This window comes from Thunnus albacares, chromosome 1 (assembly GCF_914725855.1).
Source record: "Thunnus albacares chromosome 1, fThuAlb1.1, whole genome shotgun sequence".
Taxonomy (NCBI): domain Eukaryota; kingdom Metazoa; phylum Chordata; class Actinopteri; order Scombriformes; family Scombridae; genus Thunnus; species Thunnus albacares.
This window is the reverse complement of record NC_058106.1, coordinates 29,474,467-29,490,311: the sequence shown is the minus strand read 5'-3', so window position 1 is coordinate 29,490,311 and position 15,845 is coordinate 29,474,467. Positions and strand designations below refer to the sequence as shown.

The 15,845-nt window shown below is 39.0% G+C and overlaps 1 protein-coding gene across 1 annotated transcript; it reads left to right on the top strand.

Moving 5' to 3' along the window:
- Positions 1 to 521: 521 nt before the first annotated feature.
- On the top strand, positions 522 to 14,587 carry LOC122988610 (SHC-transforming protein 1-like). The gene is made up of 13 exons (XM_044361059.1): positions 522 to 595; positions 686 to 1,248; positions 4,005 to 4,075; positions 5,989 to 6,049; positions 6,161 to 6,280; positions 7,098 to 7,151; positions 8,421 to 8,472; positions 8,590 to 8,716; positions 9,501 to 9,693; positions 10,682 to 10,754; positions 13,055 to 13,145; positions 13,465 to 13,612; positions 13,721 to 14,587. The coding sequence occupies exons 1-13, from the start codon at positions 544 to 546 to the stop codon at positions 13,847 to 13,849; spliced, it is 1,734 nt and encodes a 577-aa protein (XP_044216994.1). The 5' UTR covers positions 522 to 543; the 3' UTR covers positions 13,850 to 14,587.
- Positions 14,588 to 15,845: the final 1,258 nt, after the last annotated feature.

Sequence of the window (15,845 nt, the reverse complement as noted above, 5' to 3'; positions counted from 1 at the left end):
CGTCATAGAGTGAGAGAGAGAGGAAGTGAGCGAGAGCCTCTCATTCATAAAAAAAGAGAAAGTTCATTCATAAAAGCTGCACAATTCTGCTGCGCCTCAGAAAGAAAGAGAAAGGGAAGGAAAGTTGATGTGGTGTGGAGCAGAGGTGAAGAAGAGCTGGAAAACCTGGCAAGAAAGTGTATGGGTCAGTGTGATGGGACTGCTCTCAGCTTGACTGGACTTTAGACTACACAGGACATCCCCTGCCCCACGCTGGTGAGTTGAATCTAGTGTAATGGACAGTCGCCATACCATCTAATAATCTGCTGAGGACAGACTGTCAGACACTAAGATAATTTCCCAAATGTCAGCTGATCAGCAATTTGACCAAATTTATCAACTTAATGCATTTTATGGTTCTCTTTTTTTTCTGCTGTCTCTCCTGAAATCAGTTTCATCAAGCATAACCTCTGTATGTTATAACTGTAATTCTTTGTCTAATTCCTGGAAGGTTTTCTTTCTTTCAATTTGTCCCAGTGCTCTGCTTTGTCCAGCTCCCTGATTATGAGAGAACAGACCTTACCCAGGTTCAAGTCACAGACAGGACTCTTACCAGGTAGCTTATCACTTTTAAAGCCATTACAGACATACGATCAGTACATGAGAAGCTCTGTGCTGCATATCTTATTGTAACACTCTTCTACAGGCATGCTGAAGCGCACCAAATACAGTCGTCTGCGCAACGATTCGCTGACGTCTCTGGAGGACCGGCCCCAAAAAATGCTGCCCCTGAAGAGGGACCTTTGCTTAGACTCTGATTTTGCTCAGCTGGATCCTGGGACACCTGAACACCATGGGCCATCCACCCTGAGGGACTTCATCCCCCGTGTGGCCAACATCCGATTACAAAGTCCTATTTCCCTGCGGGGCCTGAGGGGACAGACAAACACACCCAGGGACAGAACCATTGATGGACATGCTGACAGACCCTTGTCCAGATCAGAGTGGGGCTCAGGACATAATCAGAGATTTTGTAGCCAGCCTTCCTTTCATGCGCCCCTATCCACTGTCCAAAACCTAACTCACTCGGCTCTGCACCGCACAAAAAGACCCATCACCCTGCATCGGATGGCCAGCCTCCCCTGGACCCCGGGCTGTCCTCCTTGCTCCCAACACAAAGGTGGTCTGTGCTGTTTGAAGACTTTCTCTGCAATAGAGGACTGCACAGTGGTGGGGACAACAAACAGAGCGGTTCACCATCACATCAAGGTACCTGTCACCACACATGTTACAGTGCACAAACAGAAATCTGACTGGTTGTGTAGCAGACTCCTACTCAGAGTGAGTGGGAGTTTTCTTGCCTGTTTATTCTTCATGTTTTTTACTTTGAATATTTGACTAAAATTGTGTATTGAAACCTTACTAAAATATCAGTGTTGTGTCGTGTGTAAGGCTTCTTCACTTTACACTGTATGACAAGAACTATGCAGGAAAGTGCAGCTAACCTCCTTTCTAGGGTCCCAATTGACAGTTGAGATACGCAGTTTAATTCCTACCAGTGCCAATACAAATACACACATGTGAACACAGGGCACACACACACGCTCTGTCTCCCTGTGCTCTATCCACACCATCACACTCACTTTCGTATATTCACCCCCTCCCTCGCAGATAGAGCTTCCTATGTAGGCAGTAGTGACTCATCCTGGCTCTCTGCTCCTCTCTAGATCTGCTCTGCTTGTGTGCTTGTGTGTGTGTGTGTGTGTGTGTGTGTGAGTGAGTGCATGTGTATGAATGTATCCGGTATCAGCAGAGCTCATGCTGTCCTAGAACCGGAGGTGTGTCCGCATGGGTGATTAGGAGCAGGGTTTGTGAGCTGACCACTGCTGGAAATGAGAACGGACTGTCTGATTGTCCTCCATAAACAAGCACACACATACATTACACTACCACCCACTCACCCCGCCCGCTCATATACACACACACATGTATTGATTTAAGTCTGGTCTCCATCAGTGGACTTACTCATCCTGCCTCCAGCCTATAGGGCCTGCTCTGCTGAAGCTCATGACCAATAGAAGTAGGACTGCCCAAAGTGTATCCGAGCACATGGCCCGAATGAGACAGTCTCTGCTTGCGTTAATTGCTCCTCCATCTTCTTCACCTCGTCTTTACAACGAAATATGTGTCAAGACGTCCCACACTGTTTCTTAAAGGAATTTGTAGAAGTTGCATGTCTGACAACTATTTACAGGCTATTCCACAGTTATAAATAAAGTATAAACTCATACTAAAGTGCTCTAAAACTGAAACCAGACTTTCATAGTGTAGAAGAAGAGAAAATCAACTATGCGCAAAAATAAGAGCCTTTTAAACTGGTAATAAAATATTAAAATTCTGAAAGTCAGGAGCAAATATAGTTGTGACGTGTTCTCTGCCTGCTGCATTTTGCACAAGCCACAGTCTTTCTAAATGATTTCTTCGGTAGTCCAGAAAGAGTGTTGCAATAGTCAAAGCATGAAAAGATTGTTTTTCGTTGGGAAACACAAGATATGATTAGATTCTTGTTATTTCTTCATTGACAAAGTGCAAGCCGATGATCCCTAAACTATTTGCTGTATATTGAACCTGTTGCCATTGGATCAGTTTAGATTGTTGGTGTCATCCGACACTACAGATACATACAGTTGGGTGTCATCTGCATAACTACTGTTTCAGACTAAATGCAAAAACTATTTATGCGGGGTAGATCGCAAAATGAAGAGCGGCACATTTTCCTTTAAAGCAGCTAACTAGAATGCTACAAATTGCAATATAAGGTAAATAATTACTATTAATTTTCTAACTTTGTATTTCTGTCCTCTCCGGTATTTTCTGTCATGCTTGAGATTTTTTTTTTTGCTCAAGTCCAAGTAGGACAAGAGAGTAAAGAACTCTAGGGATTCAGAGATGCACAAAATTAACTTTTCCACCAGTCTTTCAGTAACTGTAAAATTGTCGCTGTCATGAATTTGGATGAAAATCAGCGTTGCTCATGTTGCTTCATTTGAAATAATGGCCTTGGTCTGCATAATGTTGAACTTGTGCTTTTGGTGTGAAAGCTGTGTAATTATGAAGTTTCACACTACAATGTATAATTTGTGCGATTGGAAGTGATTGGAAGCATGAATAATGAGAGAAAAAGGACAGGACCAAGTATTGAACCTTGCGGAACACCATATGGGTATTTGAAACATGTACATCAATATCAACAAAAAACTTTCTTCATGTTAGCTAAGCCTGAGATCAGTTCAGGGCCTTTCAGGGACCAACAAAATGTTTCAACCTATTTACCAGTAAGATGTGGTCCAGTGGTTTGCAGGCTTTTTGGCTTGTGACCCCTTAAAAGCCAAATGCAATATGTAACAATCTCATTGCATGTTACATATGTATGCAGGTTATGAAGACTTCAACTACTACTGTAGAGTGATTTTCCTCTGCTGAAGGTTGCACGCTGAAAAAGGCATAGCCAAATCATCAAGGCATTTTTTCTCCTGTGCTTGTTTTAGACAATTTAAATGAAATAAAAAGAAAATATGTAATTGATTTGGGTGTGCAAACCCATTTTTTGTGCTTTGGACTTTGACTTTGGTTACACGCATGTCCCCCGTGTCTTTGGTTGAGCACAATGTTTTTGTTATTTTACTACTACTAGATGTTTAAAAGAGGAAACAGTAAGAAAATATTAAAAGAAAATAAATTTGAAAAAACAATTAATTAAAAAAAAAGTCAGACAAAATAAATGCTTTTGAGTAGAAGACAGTTTTTTTCATAGCTTTATCCTTTCTCAATAGTCATCTCACAATTCGTCCAATTTATTTATCTCCCCCAATGGGAGGCAACTTAAGTTGAGGAGGACTAGGACAGAAAACAGGGCAGAAACATTGCCTGCATCAGCACTATGTCTGAGGACTTTGAACTGTTTCTACACATATTATTTTACATTTGAATGAGTTTGTAACTGCTATTCTGTTGTGTTTTCTTAGTACATGGGTAGTGTAGAGGTGACCCAGTCCATGAGAACCCTCGACTTTGATACAAGAATGCAAGTCACACGGTAGGAGGTCCCTCCACTACCACCACACACACACACACACACACACATATACACACACACATGCAGAGACACATGCACATACATAGAATGAACATCTAACTGCTGACTTGGTCTCAAAATAAATTTATGCATGAATGAAGGTGATGTTTTGCACATGCATGGAAGAAGAAAAAGAAAAGTGAAAAACGCTTTAACTGGACTGCCTGACTTCATACACAATATATATTTGCCAAGCAAGACATGTGTGGCTTATTTAAAAAATGTTTCAAAGGGGGAAATCAAATTAAATGTATAACGTTTCATAAAGCGGGGCTTTCTCCTCATCATTTGATATTGACATCCTAGCGCAGGATGCAACAACGCAGATGTACACAGCAGCCTCTGTTCACAACAGCACTGCTGAATGATGGGGCAGAAAATCCAATTAGATGAATTTCCTCCGAATGATATCTCATAGTCTTATTAAGAGAGAGAGGGAGAGAGTCCTCAATCCATTACATAGAAGTTGTTTTCAAGAAGAAGAAAAAGCGTTTCCTGGAAAAAGTCTTGCTTCCTATATAGTGAGATGTTACTTTTGTGTGTGTGGGTGTTTGAGGGGGGAGGTTGACCTCTCTGACCCAAGTGTCATCTCTCTGAAGATAAGCATGTTAGCAAAGCTCTGTAGAATTACAGCCTCAATTTGAGATCATATATCAGGATTATTTTTGTGATAAGTCAGACTTTTTTAGGTTAACATTAATGTTTTGTTCTAATTCTGTCTCGGCAGTTTTTGTATTTTTTGGTCTAATGTCTGTATTTTTTAATATTTGTAAACAATAATTTCAGATTCAATTAAATCATTTTGCTAGTTGTTGTCAAGTAGAGTGTGTACACACAGCTACATATCCCCAATGTTAAAAATTGCCCCCATTAAAGGACTTTCCTTGTAATGCTCAGTGTCAGTACTTTGGTGGTGCAGATGCTGCACTTTATTTTGCCGTCAGTTTTGTTTTGATTATTCTACTTCTGTGGCAAATGTAATCTTAATATAATTAAGTTTAAGGCTATAGTTAGTGGTGGAAGAAGTCATTTATTTTGTAGAGGTGTATACTAAATGTAATCTTAGTATAATTGAGTTTAAGGCTATAGTTAGTGGTGGAAGAAGTCATTTACTTTGTTAAAAGTAGCAACACCACAATGTAAAAAATAAACTCCTATACTAGTAAACATCATGCATTCAAACGTAAAAGTAGAAGTAGGGAAGTAACATCATCAAAATATTCTAACAGCACTAAAGAAATCTAAGCTGAAGAATGGCTGCTGTCAGTGTTATATTATTATATAATTATAATATTGAATCATCATTATGGATGCGTGACTGTGTAAGCATCATATAACTGTTGCAGCTGGATGAGGTGGAGCTATTTCTGACCACTTTATAGACTGCAGGGTAGTTAAATCACATGTTTTGAATGTTAACTGCAAAGTAACAAGTAACTGTAGTTTTTAGATAAATCTAGTGGAGTGAAAAGTACAATATTTCCCTCTGAAATGTGATGTAGTACAAATATAAAGTAGTATAAAATGAGAAGTGAAGTACATTCCATCTCTACATATAGTGCTACTTTTGAATATTATGTTTGTAATGTGTTTTTGGTTTTATTTGGTTGTAAAACAACCCACACATATCACACTTCTCCAAATACATTGTTTAATAAATAATGACTTACTACAGATGAGCTTTTTGTAATGTAGTTTCCTTCCTCTGATAATTTCACATGCAAGTCACATGTCAGCAGGGCGTACTGGATACTCACATATTTACAAAGGTATTTCTGTGTTTGGAGTGTGTATGTTTATAATCCCTGTGTGTGTGTGTATGTGTGTGTGTGTGTGTCTATGTGTTTGTGTGTGTGTGCCGGCATGTTATGCAGAGAGGCAATCAGCAGACTGTGTGAGAGGACATCCACCAAGACAGCAGTGAAAATTAAAAGGGTAAGGCACACACACGCACAAACACACACACATGCACACACACACACATGCACCCACACAAATGCAATCAACGCAGAAACAACTACAATAACTGATTTTTGTCATCGTCAGCCTGCATTCAAGGGACTGTCTGCTGTTCTGGGTCAAATCAACCTGCAGTTTTCTGGGAGCAGGGTCATCCTCACTGTCTCCACAGACAGCATGACTCTGATCACTGCCTCTTCCTTACAGGTAACAGTTTCAACACACTCAAAGAATAAGACTGGCCTATATTTTTCTCATGTGCAGAGCCAAACCAACACATTCTACTTACAGTATTGTGCATGTATCCAAAGTGTATTCCTCTATGCCGTAGACCTCCATCGTCCACACCGCTGCTCTAGGTGACAGTTTAATTCGCCCGAAGACTACTGTTATGATAGTTTGTTTGGAAATGGCTCGAAAGACTAACAACAGCAATGATATTTTCAGTCTCACGAGGGTACTTCCTTGTATGGCAGACGCAAACTGTGCATGCAGTTTGAAACACGGTTCTATTTACAGTGCTTCTACAGCTTGTTGTGTTACATATCATAACCTCTTGACTTTGCACTACATTGTAAATTTCTCAAAAAACTTCAGTACACAGTTATGTCTGTCATACAAAGAACTACTCTCCTGTGACTGAAAACGTAATTGCAGTAAATAGTCTTTGGAGCCGTTTCTAATACCGTAACCTCAGTCTTCAGGGCGAAGGAACACGTCACCCAGTGCAATGATGTGAGTCATTGACATGTTTTTAAAAGTTTTTGGACAACAGTGAAGGTCTACGGCACAGAGGAATAAGATATATCCGGCTTTGGATACACACACAATACTTGTAAGTAGGATCAGTTCATTGTTGGTTTGGCTCTGCACATGAGATTTGTTGACAATAAGAAAAATATAGAAAATCACCAGCCTTATCCTATAACTAAATTATGACTGTTGACCTATCACACATCTGAATTACTGAGGCATTGAGTGAAAACCTTCCCCTAACTCTATTTTCTCCTCTTCTCTTTCGCAGAAGATTGCCCACCACCCCATGCAGGCCATTTCATTTGCCTCGGGAGGAGACCCAGTATGTATTTATTCTCATAAGCACAAACATATTCATAGACAGACAGAGACACAAACAGGGTAGCATGTGCACTCTGTCTCACACACACACACATACACAGCGCATAATTTGATTTAGTTTGATTACTGCTTGGTTTGCTGCAATTTTGTGGAGGATTGAATTATTTCCTACCCCAACTCTTGATCCTTTCTTTACTTTTAATTGGTGGTGCGAGGTCAGCTCTGCAGTCCACCAGCGTTTACTCTGTGCTGAAGATACATGACTGCATGGGATGATTAACCACATATAGATAATGGCTACTGCAAGTAACAAATCATGAAAACCTTTCTTTCTTAATACAACCATCAAAGCCTCTGCAGTATGCGCTTTCATCATCTTTGCACCTCACCGAGTCTGTTTCAAACTAATTTCTCTTATCTATTTCCCCTCTCTTTCTGTCCGTGTCCACATTATTTCCATTTGACAGAATTTGGGTTATTCATCCTGAGTTTAAAAGTTCCTGCACTGTAGCCTGGATGTCGATAATGAATACAATAGCCAGAAGAAAAAAAAAAATCAATTCAGTACTGTTAATGTCTGAACAGCCAGCAGGACATGTCCGTTATTGGCCTCTGACTGGGTCAAATGTCACTTAATAAACTGCTTGACTAACAAAAACTGTTATTTATGTCTTGGTTAGCAACTCAAAACAGTGAAAAAAAACGCTGGGTATACACTGTAATATTTCATTGCCAGTTTGACACTGCTAGGCTGCACCGGCCAAAGATTAGGTAGAACAGAGAAGTCGTTTCTCTCTGGGAGACACAACCCTGGCAAAGCTATGGATGGGATTATAGCTCGCTGTTTAATTAATTAGCTCAAATAATCTTGTAGTGTGCTCTAAGCCTCGGCTCAGTTGGCTCGGACACATGGAAGATAGGAGGGGAATTAAAATCTGCCACTGAGGCTCTATGGTGAATCATATTCAGCTGACTCTGCTCTTGTATTAGTATCAGGGAACCACTGATAGGGAAAGAATTAATTAATACAGAGGATACACATGGATGATCATTAACTGGGAATGTCTGCTTTGTTTTCTAATGATTAAATGTACCGCCACCCAAAAAATATTAATCAAAAGGCTGACTACAGATCCGAAACCCACCAGATGCACCGATTATAAGCTCAGCTACACAACAACACTGTCAGGAAGTTCTCTTTATGTCTGTGTACACTGAGAATACCTTTAAGTCATGCTTTTTAAAAATGTTTCTCTCAATTTCTTTACAGGACATGGCAGACTACATTGCTTATGTTGCTAAGGACCTGGTCAACCAGAGAGGTATGGGACATATTTGTGCTCATTATGATGAGCTGGGTATCACTTCATCATGTAAACATGCAACCTTTTACTGTTATTATTATGGACAATAATCATCTCTCTTTCTCTTCTTGTCAGCATGTCACATCCTGGAGTGTCCGCAGGGTCGGGCCAGCGAGGTCATCAACAGCATCGGTCAGGCCTTTGAGACTCGTTTCCGCCAACTTCTCAGCCACACGCCGTCACTCCACTCCACTAATCCCAGGTCAGCCTTCTGTCTGGTTATCTTTTTGGTGTGATGCAACACAATAAAGTGCCACATGTCCTGTTTGAATGGACTGTATATTTCACCCATCTGATCAGGGGTTCAGTGTCGTTGTCTCAAATATAAATGCAAATGTTGAACTTTAAGAGTTGGATCCATTGTGTCCTATTACTGTGTTACTTGGTTTTTTGTTTATATATTTGTGTAGAGCTGAAAAATGTGTTGAGTAATTGATTGTTGTAGTGTGTAGAATTTAGTGACATCAAGTGGAACGGACTCGGCATAAATGGAATATAATATTCATAAATGTGTTTTAATTAGTGTATAATCACCTAAAAAAATAAGCATTGTTGAGTTTTGGTTACCTTAGAATGAGCCCTTTATATCTTCATAGGGAGCGGGTCCTCTTCCACCGAGCTTGACATTTTTCTACAGTAGCCCAGAACAGCAAGTCAAACACTGGCTCTAGAGAGAGACTTTTGCATTATTCACCACTAGATGCCACTAAATCATACACACTGATCCTTTAATTGTTTGTTAAGCAAAAATGCCAAATATTTCCTGGTTCCATTTCCCCATATGTGAGAATTTGCTGCTGTTCTTTTTCTTAAGTAGACAGTAGTTGAAAACAAAGCAAGACAAAACAAGGAATTAGTTTTGCCCAACTACACATCAACACAATAATAATTTTCATTATTTTCTGTCATTTTATTAACACAATGATTTGATTTTTTTATGCATATATGCATGTGAATTATGTCATCATGTTATCTTTTCTGTGCAGGTTAGCGGTAAGAATCTGCAGCAACTGGAGCCCAGAGGAGACCATAACAAACCAGAAAGACAAATGGGATGATGAAGTCAACGAGCACCAGAATTACTATAACGTGATTCCAGGAAAGACACCACCTCCTGGTGGAATAGTGGACCTGCGGATCACAAAGGGAGAAAACGAACAGGATGCTGGCACACAGAGGGTAAGAGTGAATTGTAATACCATAACACAGACAATATTTTAGGCAGTTATCAATTCTTGACCTTGGAAACAGTAGTTAAACCAAAAACCGAGCAAGCCTGAGACCACAAGCTATAGATAGATCCTAAATAGATAGGTCCTTGTGTTGATAGTTGTTTTGGTTTGAAACGTTGATGCCTTCTTCTTGAGATGACATGAAGTGATTGGAGTGAGTTCTTGGATGTGAATTGTTTATTTACTCAACAGAGTTGTAAATGTTATAATGGTTTTATATTTTCTGCATTATATTTCAGTTTTAGATTGTGTGTTTTGTTCAATTTTAAAATGACAGTAAGATGATTTGAAAAGTAAAATAATGGTCAAGTCAAATTTTATTCATACAGCCCAATATTACAAATCACAAACTTGCCTCAGAGGGTTTTACAATATGTACAACATTCAACATCTTCTATCCTCAGACCCTCAATTCAAATAAGGAAAAACTTTAAAAAAAAAAAAAAAAAAACCTTTAACTGAGAAAAAATGGAAGAAACCTCAGGGAGAGCAACAGAAGAGGGATCCCTCTTCTTGTACAGACATGCAATAGATGTTGTGTGTCATAATTATATTATTATAATTGAATCTGTCACAGGCAGCCACATACATTGCATATAACATCTTTACTTCCTTTATTAATTCAGGTTAGGTTCCTTGAGTACAAATGCTCTTTTCCTAGAATCCAGATTACCTCTACCTCTGCTCAGTTAGCCTCTGAGCAGAGGTAGTTGAGCTTGAAGTGCTTTGCTTAAGGGCACCTCAGTGGTCGGTAATAAGGGAGGCACAACGCTGATATTCCTTTCCTGCTGGTCTGGGATTCGAGTCAGCAACCTTCTTGTCATGAGCATGCATCTTGAACCTTTAGGCCATAACTGCCCCTGAACAAACATGCACATACATACACATGCACGGGTTTCTGTCTGGTGCGAATGACTCATCTGGTGATGTTGCAGGTTTGTTCGTCTCAGCCTGTTTCACTGTATGAGAACTGCTCCATCACAGAAGAGACTTCAGCTCCACCTGCAGGTAAAAATTATCAGCACACTGCCGTCTCAAGTTGAAATGTTTCAAACTACACAACTGTGCCTCTTATTGTAGCTCTGAGCACAAGAATTCAATTATGGGTTAAGATTATCAAAGTGCTTCACTCCTAAATTTAAACTGAATCCCATTTGTGTTGAACAATTTACACTGAATTAAATAATGGTTTAATACATTTTAATTAACCCTGACATACTGTTCATAATCTGACCCTTCACAGTATCCCATATTCATAATTATTCTCTACAACAAATGAACCACAAATCTATTATTCATACATAAATACCTCCTCAGTCATCATTAATAAATCATTAATAATCAGTCACATTGATAAATGAGTGATTAATCCTTAATGAAGCTTTCAGAGGGCTGAGAGAGTGTATAAATATGGGTCAAACACTGTCTACAAAAATGTGCATCAGCTGTACAAAAAAAAATTAAAGTTGAGATATTTCAATTTTTAAAAAAATGTGTTAATTGTTTTTGAGAGCATAGCAAGAATACAAACAAAGACAAAAACAAACAAACACAGCACATCCTTGGTAATAATGATGACCACAGTCATGATTAAATTAAATACACAGTAGTTCTACTTTAAAAAATATAAAAATGTATTTATATAGTAAAAAATAAAAATAAAAAGGAATATACACAGTAAGGTGCTTTACATTGGACACAACACATTAGTCCTTACTCTGAAAATATTTCAGTCGGCCTTCATGGTCCCAGATCTCATCAAACACGCCTCCTCTGTCTTCATCATAAATTCTTAGTCTCTCTAGATGTAATGTGTTTGCCATTTCTCTCAACCACAAATCATACATGGGTACAGACTCCATTTTCCACACTTGCAAGATTAACTTTTTTGCAATCACCATTCCAAACAAAACAGACCCTTTTTCATAGCTATTGGCAAAAGATAAGGAGCTTGTTGCCCCAGGAATGGCTATGAGTGGATCAGGTTCCCAAAACTTCCCAAAAGCCTCAGAGAAACAATGAATGATGTTTTTCCAATATGTGCTACAAACAGGTGAAACATCAGTAAAAAACGCTATGTAACTTTTCTCATAATAGAGTCTGTGTAGTGTTTAAACTGTGTAAGATTATGTCTGACACTGACCGAACAATCACGTATACTCTTTAAACATTCGTCCCAGACCTCATCTTTTAGTTGTACATTCGGCTCGTCCACCCACGCCTGTTTATGTCCTGCTGTGTTCAACAGAGCTGTTATGCAAGATCTGATAAAAAAAAAAAAAAAAAAAAGGGAAACGAGCAACAGGATCAGATTTATTTACTGCCTCCAGGCACACATGCTTGTCCAAGATTTCAAAGTGAGGCATATGCTTCCTGACATAATCTCGAATTTGTAAATATCTGAAAAGAAATTGATGCAGGGATGTTGTAAACAGCTCGTAAATGTGCAAATAAGGCAAAGTTCCCATTAATATATAGGTCACCTATATTACAGATACCTCTCAGTTTCCAAATGGAGAGGACAGTATCATCTAGGCCACCTACAAAAGAATGATTGATGAGTTTTATCTGCTTCCAGATTTTTTTATAGTACTGCCAACTACAAAGCTGTTACTAAAGTATGACTTATTAATTGTAGTGGGGCTATTGAGGAGAGCAGGCATATTTCCATTTTTGAATATTCTGGGTAATATTGAGGCTAAAAAAAAGGGTGTTTTTACTGCTCTCAAATATAAAATGGTTTAACTTTGACTTGAACAGTATGTAAGGGTTAATTAAACTAAAGTTGAACATTAGTTTACACTTTAAACCACATTTCAAAACAGTAGAGGCCTGAAGAAATTATCTCCAGATGGAAATTATCACCCATAACAAGAACTGTTATGGGTAGCATTATCTGCTACCTCACCTAGCAGCTATATCGAAAAACAAATGAACTAAAAACATGTTTTTTTACTTAATACAATTGGCACTACAACACAGTGTTTGCAAGGAAGCATTAACTGGTTATAATGGCAGCGAATGAAAGAAAAGAAAGACCTAGACACTGTCATGGTTCACTCCAATGTTTGATTGCAGCTTTGAATTTTCTGTCGAGTTAGCTGTTGACTCTTTTCGCCACCTCTATTGCCTCAAGATTATTCAGAATATTCATAAAACTCCATTTGATTGAGTTTTTGCCCCCTATCAAGCCAACAGGCAACAAGTTAATTTTGTCAAAATGCAGCCATTTTTGTTATTAGACCATCTCAACCCACTCATATTCCTTGGTGTATTCTTATATTCTTCTTCTATTGCATCTCCATCAGTGGAATCTGAGTTCAGTGCTGAACAGTGTTCTCCTCACTCTGAGACACGGATCCAGGACCTGATCCAGGAGGAGGGCTGGTTTCATGGCAGGTGGATAATCATTATACTATCAATGAATTGTGTCTATGACCGAATATGCACTCAGTTGCCAGATTATTAAGTAGCAAATAAGAAAAACAACAGCCCTGCTATAATATCATACGCTTGCAGCATGTATAATGTTAAGCTTTTGTTGAAATTGTTTTCTAAAGGTGTTAATTCAACTTTATGGTCATTTTGGAGGCTGTAGTTTGTGGAAAACCGCCTCTCAGTATATACCTGAGTACAATTCAACAGCACCATAGAATAAAGCCCCCAAAGTAACTTCTAATATCTTCCTTTCTCAGTAACTTTGTGTCCTTCATCCCAGGTTAGGAAGAGAGCAGGCAGAGTCTCTTCTCACATGTAGTGGAGATTTCTTGGTCAGAGAGAGCAGCTCCGCCTCTGGTCAGTACGTCCTCAGCGGTATGGAGGGAGCCACCGTGCGGCATCTACTGCTGGTTGATCCACATGGACAGGTTGGATTTTTACATACATGTATGCATGCATGAGGAGAGGAGAAAAGCAACTGGACTCAAAGTTTAAGCTCATTGTTTGTGTGTGTGTGTGTGTTTTTGTGCGAGCAGGTACGGACCCGTGATCAGGTGTTCCTGAGCGTCGGTCACCTGGTGCGTTTCCACATGGAGAGCCAGATGCCCATCGTTTCTGGGAGCAGTGAGCTGTGTCTTAAACAGCCCATCCTACAGAGACACTAACACACAAATATTCAAAGGCTGCATATCTTAGCCTTCAGCAGCTGTCCTTAACATTTCCGGAGCTGAGGCACAATGTGGCCAAGCAACAAAACTCTAAACTTTTCAACATTTTTAGCTGCCTGAAAATATCAAATCAACCAAGTCTTCTCAACGTGTGGGCCATCAAGTACACACACCATACAGTATATGTATGGTGGATGTAATAAGTTGGCGTCTACATCTGCGTAAATTCACAAGTCACACTTAGTTGAGAACAGCCTCTGGCCTGCAGAACATCCTGTCTCTTTTTCTCAGGCTGAATTTGCTGGTGCTTACACAGTCTAAGCACAATCACTGGCGTCGGGAGGAAATTACGAGAATGTTGGCAGACTTTCAGAATCAGTTTTTTTTTACATGCTAAATTTGTCTTGTGTCATATTTGTCTTATCTGTTGTCGTTCTGTGTTGTCTTTTCCCATGCTTGACTTTTGAAAAGAGCCTTTCATTCCTCTCATTTGTTGCAGTCTAAAAATGGAATCTAAAATGTTCTTTCTCATATAAAGTGGCAAACATGCAAATGGAGATTTTTGCTCCCTATAAAAGGTAATAAAATACATCTTCAGTTCTTTTACAGTTTAATTAATTATTTGACCTCTGCATTATCTGTAATGTCTTTCTTCTTAAACCCTCAATCACAAGAAAATCAACTTTATTCATTCCTATACCAGTGAACGACCCTGTTTCAAATCCCTGCTCTCTACTTAATAAAATGTACCAAGACATCCTTTAAGGAATAGTCAGATGACAACACAACCTGACATCATTATTTAATTAAGAAGATTTAATCAATTTTAATCACTCTTTATGGCAGCTACCAGTCCAGCAATGAGTGCCACAATACATACTGTTCACCAAGACACAATGTATGTGACTGGCTGTTATATGGAAAAATGGAAAAGTTTAAATGTGTTCCTTTCTTTTTTTTCTTCCTATAGAAACAAGGCACAAACTTTCATATCTGTGTAGCATCTAGACATTTAGTATCTGAATTTCATTTCCACTCATGAAAAAAAACAAACAGAGTACTTTTTGGCAAAGCATTGTTTATGATAACACATCGCCAGTAAGGCATTTACATTATTCTGAAGATGTTAAAGTTTCCATGGCTAGTACGGCTTGTTTAACTGCTACTCTAATATGCTCACAGTGACGTCTCCAGTGAGGTTGTAACTGCATACGAATTTCCATTAATTTGTCCTCCAAATTTCATGATTATTTCAGCTCAAAAACTGCTCATGAAACATTTTAAAAAGTAAAAATGAGTCAACTGAATGAAAATAATAATTGAATTTGGAAATAATTTTGTATTTACACTCTGGTATCAATGTGACCAAAGCACTCTGACTAAGATGCACACATTATTAACTGCAGACAGGAAACAGTGTGATCTTATACATGTTACTGTGCTTCTACTTCTTGGGCACATGTTGCAACTTGAGAGCAATTTCGGTTCAGCACAAACTGTGAGTGAGCCATGAGATCAAAATCACATTATTGCTAAATCTACTGTGAGTTTGGAAACATAGCCAAAGTTAAAACAACCTTCTGTCTAATGCTATTTCCCATTGCACTTGTACCTGGTCAGCTACAGTACATGAGAACTTGTACCGCGGCTCTTTTTGAGTCCCTGTTCTCTAAAGCTTGATTGTCTTGCCACGCTTGTAAGTCGCTTTGCATAAAAGCGTCTGCCAAATGACAAAATGTAAATGTAAATGTACGTAGATGTAAATGTCAATCTTCATGCAAATTTCACACATCAGAGCAGGAATCTTGAACTGAGGCAATAGAGGCACACGAGGTTTCAGGTTTTCTGAAATCCTGAGTGTTTCTACTGAATCACATACCACAAAACAGAGCAAGTCAAACTGTTAAATCCTCCGCTGTAGTGTCTGGATGGAATTACTAGCTGCAGGTTGTAGATGCTCCATGGTGTTGGCCCTCCACCCTCACAACAGGAC

Bases quoted from the DNA above. Each gene is read 5' to 3' on its own strand.
- LOC122988610 (XM_044361059.1), top strand. From the start codon at position 544: ATGAGAGAACAGACCTTACCCAGGTTCAAGTCACAGACAGGACTCTTA. The intron at 8,717-9,500 runs GTCAGCCTTCTG...TTTTCTGTGCAG, and splicing joins CTCCACTCCACTAATCCCAG to GTTAGCGGTAAGAATCTGCA. The intron at 13,146-13,464 runs GTGGATAATCAT...CCTTCATCCCAG, and splicing joins GAGGGCTGGTTTCATGGCAG to GTTAGGAAGAGAGCAGGCAG.